This window comes from Merops nubicus, unplaced genomic scaffold (assembly GCF_000691845.1).
Source record: "Merops nubicus isolate BGI_N331 unplaced genomic scaffold, ASM69184v1 scaffold23196, whole genome shotgun sequence".
NCBI lineage: Eukaryota > Metazoa > Chordata > Aves > Coraciiformes > Meropidae > Merops > Merops nubicus.
In genome coordinates this window covers 2,676-13,506 of record NW_008615906.1, presented here as the reverse complement: position 1 = coordinate 13,506, position 10,831 = coordinate 2,676, and the positions used below count along the sequence as shown (strand labels likewise).

Here is a 10,831-nt window from a genome sequence, read left to right as displayed (position 1 = left end):
CCTCGGGTGTGTCCACTGCAGGAGCAGCAGAAGCGAGGAAGGAGGCGGAAGGGAGACGGCAGAGCTTGCCCCTCCTGATCCTTCAGCTTTTATACTGAGTCTGAGGGATATGGGATGGAATACCCCACTGGTGAATTTAGGGTCACTTATCTTGTCCTCTCCTTCCTGCAGGTGCAGCTTGTACTTTTTACCCCCCTCTGTGTTGCACACAGGAACTGCAGGAGCAGCAGAAGCGAGGAAGGAGGCGGAAGGGAGACGGCAGAGCTTGCCCCTCCTGATCCTTCAGCTTTTATACTGAGTCTGAGGGATATGGGATGGAATACCCCACTGGTGAATTTAGGGTCACTTATCTTGTCCTCTCCTTCCTGCAGGTGCAGCTTGTACTTTTTACCCCCCTCTGTGTTGCACACAGGATTTAGCAGTGACCTTGGTCTGCACACCAGTCCTTGGTAGTTACTTTAAACATGGAGCATGGTCACTGCTAGAAGCACACAGTGTCTGTGAAAATAAGCTGCTAACTTCAGAAAATGCAGTTAGAAGAGCTTTAGCTGGAAATTAAAATCACTGAACATAGTTCTCTTCTACCCCAAACAAGGACTAATGAGCAGTTTTTCTTGGCCTGTCAGAAGGACAGTTTAAGCACCTTATAACTGACATTGGCATTTTCCCAATGCTTCAGTTCTGTAACTGCAGTGCATTCAGACCACAGATAACTGAGGTGCTTGTTCCCAGTGGAGTTCATAACAAACATTTGCTTCTGACATTAGAAATTGTTTCCAAATTATATCCAGATGTAACTTTTGATTACTTTCTCTTTAGATATTTAGAAACATAACAGGAAAAACTTTGAATGAAATGGTTAGGAAAGTCCAGAAATGCTCTTTCAGGTTTCCATTATGACAGTTTTCCAAAAGCAATAAATGCTTGGATTCTTCTATCCTACTAACATCAGACCACACCTCTTACATCTCAGTCTCAGGTTTCCCCTTTGTTACTACAGAAACCTTCCCCTACTTGGCATCTTGTGCTCTTACATAATGCTGTACAGTCTCTCCTTCCTGACATCCTTCCTCTGCAGCTGACTGTCCCCTCGTGGCCTGGGGAAGCAGACAGTCTCTTTACTCCAGTGGGGCTGAGAAGCTGCTGTTCCCAGATGTTGTTTGTACCTTCTGACCTCACACTTGCCTCTTTAGTCCCCAGGATGGCCAGATTCCCCTGTCTCTCTACTACCAGTGGAGTAAAATCTGTGGATAGTGTAACACTGCTCTTACAATGTAATACAATGAATACTGAGGAAAGCATGTGAAAATTCAGCATGCCCAGGAGTGGTCCCTGTGTATGGTCTCCCACCTGTTGGCTACAAGAAGTCCCTGGGCCAAAAGCACCGTATAGGCCTTTTCTGCACATATTTATGACTAATAAGACATGGTAACCACTTTTCTGCCCTGTCCCATCATTAGGGTTTGTATCAATGTGTGATGCATACTATCAGAGGTATTTATGATGCAAGTAAAAACTGAGATGTAGTTTTAAAGGGCTGGCATTCTCAATGAAGTACATATATTTGTCTGTATGTGTGCATCTATATTTATATCTGTTCTAGGTTCATTCTTTTGATGGCACAAAGGAAGAAGCAGCAGCTATAATAGATTTGGATCTTTATATTGGAATAAATGGCTGGTAAGTTCTTTGCAGGAAATAAAAACTGTTTTAAAATGTCAGCTGTAGTGAACTCATTGTTTAAAAGAAAGCAATGAGGTCAATTTTTCAAAGCTCACTAGACTCTTAATCATCTGACAGATTTAGAATTACACTCATTAGTCTCTTAGCCATAGAAAGTTCTTAACTCATAGCTCAGGAAGTTAATCTAGTCTTAGGTCTGTTGCGCTGCCCTGGGGTCAATCCTTGTTTGTAAGTAAGTAAGGTTGTTGAGGGTGGAAGCAATCCTCCTGCAGCGTTGAAGCAGGGGTTCTGTGGGGGTGCTGTGTGCTCACTGGGGTGCGGTGGCTCCACTGGGGGGCTCTCCGCCTTCGCCGTTTGCTGCAAAGTTTGAATTTACAGGCAGCACTTGTAAAAAATGAAGCAAATTTTACTTGCCGACAAAATTATTTAGGAAGTTGCTTTTGCTGGAAAACATTTCAAGAGGCAAAGTAATTACTTTTATACACTTCTGTTGGGTTTGTTTGTAGTTCACTGAAAACAGAAGCCAACCTGGAAACGCTGAGATCTATTCCTAGTGAACGATTAATGATAGAGACCGGTAAGGTTTTCTGTCTTGGTCAGTTTGTGACTTAAAACACTGCTTGGCATCATGATATCCTTGTGTAGCAGTGATAAGGCAGAGTCAAGACCTTAGGAGTTGAGTGAAAAGCACTGGCTGTTTCCCTGCTTTGGAAAGCAATTCACAGGCTCCAGAAATACTCCTCCTCAGCCTTGTGCCAGGAGTAAGTTGCTGTGTTGGTTCCTGATGTTTCAGGGGAAGATGGAAAGGACAAATTGACAAGCACAGGTTTTTAAATGTCTTGCTTGCCAGAGTCCTGCTTGAATGTCTTTCAAAATCTAGCTTGCTGGAGGTGTGCTGAACACAGGGCAGTGGTGATGGGCTTGACACTGGTACCAGTAACAGCACTGGGCAACAGCAGCTCTTCAAATGGAGTGAAGTGGAGCAGCACTTCAGTTCCCCTCTTGGCCCAATGAGCTGTGATTTTAATTGACTGACGAGGGGGCCTTTTTTTTTTTTTTTTTTTGCATGTTCATTTCAATTATCAGTTACAGGAAGTTACAAACACAGTATTTATTTTAATTTCTGAATCCAAGACAGGAAAACCACAAACTCCCTAAATTCTTAAATTTATTTGCATGTGAAGTACAGCCCTGTTGGAAGTACACAGGAGGTTTCTGTGGAACACAGGCAGTGTATTTAGGTATCTTTATCATGTCAGAGGAAATTGGTATTATATGCTACCATTGCTCATTTTTAAAAATACAAGATCCTGAAGGTAATGGTATAAAAATCCAAAGATTGTGAAGATATCAAATTTGGGATTGGAAGTCACCAGAGGAGATTGCAATAACTTTTGTCTGTGGAAGTGGTTGATTGAACTATATCATGCTATTCTCAAATGGTTACTTTTTTTTTTTTTTCCAAATTGAACTAGATGCACCTTGGTGTGGAGTGAAAAATACTCATGCTGGATCAAAATACATTAAAACTACATTTCCTACAAAAAAGAAATGGGAAATAGGGCACTGCTTGAAGGACAGAAATGAACCCTGCCACATAATGTAAGTGTACTACCATACTATTATTTAAAATATTTCAAATCTCACAGGCGAAAAACCGGAAAAGGTCAGTTCTCTAGAAACATATGTAGTAAATAGAGATTAATTTAAATGCATTGAAACTTGTGTGCAGCATTGCTTTTATAGCTCTGGAGAAAATTAGGAAGTCTTAATTTTCCCACTTTGGCAATTCTGGATGTAAAAAGCTCCCTGAAAGTGAAACCAGTGAAACCTGGTTTTGCTGGAGAAGGGGTTAAACCCTGTAAAGTCACCTGAATTGAATAAATTTCCCTGGGACAGGGGCAGCGCTGCAGCTGTGCAGCCTTCATGGGCATGCTGCTGCTGCTGCACTTAACAAAAAATGGCCCTGGGGAGCTTAGGTGTGAGCAACAGCAGTCAGCTTACAGAGCAGTGAAAGAAAACTCCAGGAGCTTATGGACAGTTAACAGAAACCTTTTTCTGCCACCTTTTCATGGGCTTCCTGGCGGAGGTGTGAGAAGCAGTAAAAATGTATTGTTGTTTTAGTGAAAGTATTTAGTTATGTCTCCATTAAATAGCACTGATAGGTGAAATGCCTGAATTTTCACAGCTGTTACTCAAGTCCGGTCAGTGAGTTATGGCAATCTTCTTGTTACCAACTCTAAAGAAAAATGAATTTGGGAAAGTTTCTCCTTGTGGTGTAGGATGTGAAGGAATATTCAGGAAATAAAGCTCACAGCTGTACCTGTCCAGGTGCAAAACCCATTTACTTACCACAAGTGGGAATTGTTTGGGTTTTTTCTTCTGTGAAGTCTGTACATATTTCTGTGAAAACCTGTGTACATTACCTGTTTGGAACTAGCTTTTGAAAGGTTGCTCAGGACAGTACTAAAGAATCTGTGTATTCAGCAAGGTGTCTAAACAAGAGTTTGAGAACTGAAGGGAAATCTTCAGCTTTTCTTGGGAGACCTGAAGAAACTCTTAGAGAGAGGCCACCCGTCATGCTAAAAGTATAGTTCAAGCTTATGTGGTGACATCTCCTGGTGTTCAGATGTGTTTTATGCAGTTATGCCAATTTATAATACTCTTTGAAATTGATTTTTGTTTTCAACACAAAGCACACGTATCCACCCAGAACGTCTCTTTCACTATTTTAAGCCTTTCTAGTGTCAGGCCATGATTTTGGAGTAGGGGAAGAGATAAGTGAAAACAGTTTTCTGATCCCAAGTGGAGGACATCTGCTGTTACTGAACATGGCTTTTTTGGCAAGCTGCTGCATGTGAACGACTCCCCTGTGTCTTCGCTGCCTTAGCTGTGGCTTACAGAAGCGTTTCAGAAACCCCAGAAATGGAAATGCAGGGACTCTGTGCTGGTGGTACAGAAATGCTGTCTTTGGCTTTTGCTATCTTTTAGAAAGCAAAAATCTAATTTAGTTCAGTCTTATGTCAAAATAACTGTCCCTTTAAAATATTAAGTATAACCCATACTAAATCTAGGTTAGTAACCTGAAAAACTGTCAAACCTTTAGGAAAAATGAGGCATGGTAACTAAGAACTGGTATCTTGTGACTTCTCAGGTAGCAGTGTCTGGTGTGAGGGAACAGTAAGCCCCAGGCCATGAAGTCTATTTAATGTTCAGGGTACAGACACTGTTGAATGTAGCTTGCCTGGTAGGAGGTCTTCTTTTGGTGGTATGGGACACTTTTCAATCTTGATTGTAGTATTTCCATTTTTTATATATTTTGAACTGCACTACTCCCCTTGGAAGCTCTTTCTGGTTTTGGCAGTTTTAGCCACAAGCTGTTTTTGTGGATTTGTGGGTGTGGGCTGTTTTTTTTTTTTTCCCCCTTCTTCAGCAATCTCATATATACAGTGTTACTGCATCCAAGTGGGGCTATATATGTAAGCCCTACCAAGACTCTTCAAGGGTGAAATTCTTCAGTATTTGTTATTTCTGGCCTGTTACTGTAGGCCTGATCTCACCCCATCTCATCTGGCACATCCCCTCGTATCATGAAGTTGTTTAGCTACAAAGCTGTCACAAAACGGGCTAATGCTGCACCTAGGAAAACCTTGGCAGTCTAGTAAAGGGCAACATTTTCTACTCAGTCTTCCTCAAAGAGAAGCTGTTATTGCATACGAGGCAAGATCCAAAACCCAAACCCACCAAAGCCTACCACCAAGCTTGAGGTTCTTACTCTTCATGGTGAAGTTGGGTTGTGGGTTTTTTTTCCTATTACTAGAAAAAAATGAAAGTGTGAAGTATCTTATAAGCTGTACAGAATATTGTTTGAAATCTTTTCAAAGTGACAAAAAATACACAGAAAAGATTGTGGCTTGGTTTTCTGCTCCTTAGTTTTAATATTGCTCATCCCTTTTCTTTTGCCTCCTTCTCCTAGATTGTAACAAGGCTATAGGCCTTTAAAATTAAACATGCACACTTCACATTTATTGCAACTAACTGTACAGGTTACTCCAGGGAGCCAGAGTAAGTTACTTTGGAAGCTATATGCTAGGATAAGGCTGTAGCTGGAATTTAAACTTTGCCATAGTCCAGTTTATTCATAGTGCAGCTTTAGCTGTGAAAGGCTAAGGAATTTCAGTCTGAAAAATCAAGACCATTGATATAAACGCTCACAAAATGACTTTCTTTGAAACAGAAAGCTGTTTAATTACCTCCAAACAAGAGTCAAAAGACCAAAGATTAATCTGTACCAGTGAGCAACCAGTGTTCAGTGTGAAGGGAAGGGCAGTTAGTGACTTAAATTGAAGCTATTTGCATATCTGAGCACCTTACCCAGCTGCTCTCAGCATTGTTTTTTATTCCAACTTAATCTTTGTGACTTGTACGGACACATGCAGCAGTCTGAAGTATATTCAGGTTTGAGTCTAATATAGAGCTTTCTTTTTCAGTCAAATACTGGAAATAATGGCAGCAGTAAAAGAAGATGACCCACTCGAGTTGGCCAATACCCTATATAACAACACTCTTAAAGTCTTCTTTCCAAATATGTAGTTGTAGTTCTTACATTTGTCCAGCATAACTTCAGTAAATACACTGAAAAAAACCAAAAATTATCACATCTGCAAGTTTCAACAGAAGCCTGTTTTGGGGGTTTGGTGGTACAAGATTAAAGCTGCTTTTGAAAAGGTATTCTGCATTTGTGCAGTTTCTCAGCCCTTTCCCCTTCATCAAGACTCAGGATCCATGTCACGGACAGCCCAAACTAGCGACTCTTGTTAATGATACCTGTGTGCCCTGCACAGCAAATACCAGGCTGCAGAGGTCACAGGTGGAGCACTTCATGCAGAAGCATTTAAAACACCAGTGGCATGCTCTGGTGCTTCACCACACAGCTTGGCAGTTTCCTCTGTTGTTCCACGTACACAAATGCTGTAACATTAAGTCTACCGACCTAAATTTTTTTATTTTATTTTATTTAAAAACACAACTCATTTTTAGCAATAAAGCTCTGCTAATACTGAATCTGTAAGTAAAGCTCCTTTGGTTCAGGCTTTCATTTCAGATTTGACCTGCTGAATAGTTTGTTTTTACCGGTATTTGTCTTTTGCATCCAGAACTCATTAACCAGGGATTACTGGTATACAGTCTTTGGCACAGCACTATCATTACATCAATTAAAGAGTGTTTTTCCCACTATCTTAAAAACATGTGAAAACATTTTATTCCATGTACAATAATGTACACAATTTTAAGGTGGTCAAGAAAGAGACCAGCAAAAATTAGAAGTATATTTACAGTAGCACACACCACAGTAAACAACCACCATTCACAGACTCAACACTGAGATACTGCTGTTGTGCTTAAGTACAATAACTACAAAGTGATCCTTTTATTCTGTTGAAGTCAATCTCAAACAAATACCTCACACTTAGTAAAGGGCATCTTAATCACCGAGAGAGTTAGAGTCAACATTAAGAGTCTCGTGTGCCACACAGTCATCGTCTTCCTCATTGCTATCAGAACTATCGTTATCTTCATTTAATTCATTTTCAGCATCAGCAGCTTCCTCTGCAGCTTGTACAGGATTTTCATTTGGTGCCACAAACCCATTGTTGTTGGACATACTGGCACTTTCTTTGTCCTCAATATACACTTTCTGATGGCACATAGGGCAGGTGTCCTGGATGTACAGCCACTTCCGAAGACAAAGTGCATGGAAGTAATGGTTGCAAGGAGTAATGCGAGCAGAGGTGGTGAACTCGTGGTAGCAGATTGCACAGACGTCGTCTATGTCGCGTAACCGGCTGCCCTTCACCTCTGGAAGCGAGTTTATTTTCTTCACAGCAGTCCGGCGGTTTATAAAAGTCTTCCAGCCATTCTTTGCTTGCAAGTAGATGTTGAAGTAGGCGTGTAGACACATCATGCAAGCACGGATCTTGCTTCCCGATTCAAAGACCATGGTGTAAGCTCCGTTGCCAAACATAATCACTCCAAATATAAACTCAATAATATTGCCAGTCGAACGAACGTAATAGACGTAATCGTCGAGCTTTTCCCACAGCACATTATAGTAACCGTCAATCATAAACAGGATATAAACAGTGATAGAAACGATGACTTTTAGGCAAAGCTCTACACAGAAGGCCGTCACCGCAAAGAGCCACGTGTTTAGTGCATAGTGGTGCCAGAGAACGTAGCTGAGCAGAACGGGGAGGACGAAGAGGCAAGCGGAAACGAACAGCACGGGGAAGTGTCTGCGGAAGGACGACACGTGGGAGGCACTCAGGGACATCAGCACGGGGTCCGTCATGCCGTGGATGAAGTGCAGGACCGCGGTCAGCAAAAGGCACATGTTCCGACTCAGGCGAACCAGGCGCTCTTCTGGCTTCAGCCCGCTCAAACCAGTCTGCAGAGCCAGGATGAAAAACAGGACGGGCGCCACGAACCCAAGCCTCTTGTCGTCCTCGTCGGTCGACCCGATGAAGGCCAGGATGCCGAGCCCCAGGTAATGCGCTACGGAGGAAATGACGGCGCTCATGCCCAACACGGTTAAGGTGGAGTCGCACCCGCTGATGATCAGACTGCAGATCAGCTCCCAGCAGTTATCCCACGATATCAGGAAGAATTGTTCTTCCGTGTTGGTTTCGGCCATCTTTACCACGTATGTCAGTACCACAGCCTGGGCGGTGAGTCTCGTCAGCCAGAAGACACGCAGTACGGCTGGGAACCGAATCCTCTTCCACGTGTCTTCCATCAGCAGCTGCAACCCGTAAATGCGGTACATGTGCCTCACCAGCAGATAGACGTACCGCACCGAATAGTAGAACCATTTGATCTTCCTCACTAGAATGGCTGTGGTATTCAGTGTCAGAACCAGGCCTGAAACAAAAACCAGTATCTGCCGGACGTTTAAGGGCAGTTCAACAACCAAGCCGATGACAGGAATCAGTATATCCAGGATGATGAGTTGAGAGTACACGGACTGCATGTTTAACAAGGTAACATACCCAATTCCAAAGGTAAGCTGAAGGATGGAAAGCGCCATCCATAGCGAAGGTCCTTTGTGAGGGAAGATCTGAATTCCGAACGTGGCGGTGTAGTAGGCACTGTAGAGGTTGATGTGCAAAGCAGCGTAGTAATTCAGCAACACTGAAGTCACAGCCAGCAGAAACGCAGAGGCAATCGTATAGAACTTGAAAAGTGCTCGCTGTTGTAAGACCAGAACAACACTGGATACAAAGACACCTACAAACAGATTGGAATGGTTTAGTTCTCAGCAGACACTGACAACAGATTTTCACCTATTAGCTCTGGAGCTACATTTATTTAATGTATTGCATCCTGATTAGTCACTGGCAACTCTGCATTACCAGTGGGGCCCTTTCCAGAGAGCAGACGAGGATGACTTAATCCCTGTGCCTAATGCCTCTGTGCACTGCAGCTGGGACACGGAGCCAGCGCTGGCATTCAGGCACAATTACTGTGAAGCTCATCTGCAGTTCCAGAGCAGTGACAGCACCCGGCCTTGCAGCCCTGCTATAGAAATCCAAGGGTAAGCAAGTTCCAAAAGCAGAAAAGAATTACCAGACAGCATCATCTTTATAGACAAAGTTAATACGGAATAAATGAGTAAAATTTACTAAGTCCCTTCATTCACTTGAACAAAGCACTCTACTACAGATGTCTGTGCTGGACCACTACCAGGTAACAGCTGCCAAAACAGTTTAGCTAAACCCTTTAATGGGAAAACAGTGAGAAACTGTTGTACTTCACTGGAGAGAGGGCACTTGTCTTCCAATTCCCTTCAGTTTGCTTTCATTTCTGATGAGGCATCCTGAAACAGATGTCCACAGACAAGACCTTCTGCAGTCTAAAGCTTCTGTCCAGAATCCAGAACTCCACCAGTCGCCTCGCTGCCAACGCGAACCTGCGTCTCGCTCGTCAGCACTCAGACCCTGTCATTCCTGTTTGCTCACCTTTCCTCACGCTGACCACAGCCACAGCTTGACCATGACTGGAAAGTCTGCTCCTTCCCACGACAAACCCTACCCGAGCATCTCTGGTACCTTGGCATTGCATCTGTGACCTTGCAGTAAACTTCTGTAGTGTGGCTTGTGAATTTCATCACCGAGTACTACAGTAAGGCATGGGCTCTGATGTAACAGAACTCAGATTAAATGGCACTTATCACATCCACTCCCTCCAATTCCACACCCCCAGCCCCCACCCCACCCCCTTCAGGAAATACCCTGTCTTTGTTTTGGGCTTCTCAATCAGCTTCCAGCCTATGCAACTGCTTTCTCATCCAAAACAGTTTGGAGAGATTTCAATCTCTACAACTTTTATTTGATTGCAAGTTGCTTTCAATCTCCATACTAAAACAAATGAAATCACAAGCAATCCTCTTTCTGGAGTATAGCATCAGTCTTTTCTGACAATTGTATTTTAGATTGTTCCAAATCCTCCATAATCAAGTGTTTAAAAGAATATTTTAAGCAATGGTATCTTATCATGGAAAGAAAAAAACCCCACAACTTCTGCCAGGAACCAGCATTTGATTCAACAGTAGTGTTTCCAGCTGCTTTTATCAAAACAAAACAAAAACCCAAAATCAAAACACACCCCAACATCACCCCAGCCTGGAGCACCGAGTAAGGGAGAGGGTCAACATTAATCAGCAACAAAAGCAGACGCCTTTTAAAAGAGCTGTTAATGCACCTTAGCTTTTAGTGTTCCTTGCCAGTAGCCCTGGCTGATCCCAGAACACTGTCCCTGACAAATGATTAACCTGGTAACCTTGTGAAGCAGCCTGAGGAAAAGCCTCAGTCACTTTCTGAAATGTGCCTTGTAGCACAGCTCGGTTCTTCACACAAAGCTGAGTATTTGTTACATGCAGCACTTTTTTAAAAATAAGCTTGATGTTTTCACTGCTTTGTCATGCCTGTCACCATAAACACCTCTGGGAAAGCTAACACTGCTGCCGAGTTTGTACTCTGTCCTCGCTCACAAGTCACAGAAAAGGCTCAAATGCCTGTAACAAGCTTGTTATTTACATAATTCTGATCATTTGAGTCAAATGAGATGCATTTTGCACTAAGCAGGTTGC

At 42.8% G+C, this 10,831-nt stretch overlaps 2 protein-coding genes across 2 annotated transcripts in view; one reads left to right on the top strand and one right to left on the bottom strand.

Annotated features, from left to right (window-relative positions):
* TATDN1 (TatD DNase domain containing 1) overlaps positions 1 to 6,400 on the top strand; it is a 14,783-nt gene extending 8,383 nt beyond the window's left edge. Inside the window, exons 8-11 of the mRNA XM_008942690.1 lie at positions 1,604 to 1,680; positions 2,190 to 2,260; positions 3,159 to 3,285; positions 6,174 to 6,400. Coding sequence (XP_008940938.1) covers positions 1,604 to 1,680; positions 2,190 to 2,260; positions 3,159 to 3,285; positions 6,174 to 6,276 — 378 coding nt within the window. The 3' untranslated portion in view covers positions 6,277 to 6,400. The remainder of the gene's footprint in view (positions 1 to 1,603; positions 1,681 to 2,189; positions 2,261 to 3,158; positions 3,286 to 6,173) is intronic.
* Positions 6,401 to 6,927: 527 nt separating this feature from the next.
* On the bottom strand, positions 6,928 to 8,970 carry RNF139 (ring finger protein 139; the record flags this gene model as incomplete). The annotated part of the gene is made up of 1 exon (XM_008942691.1): positions 6,928 to 8,970. A coding segment is annotated over one exon (1,802 nt), but the record flags the coding sequence as incomplete, so codon positions are not given.
* Positions 8,971 to 10,831: the final 1,861 nt, after the last annotated feature.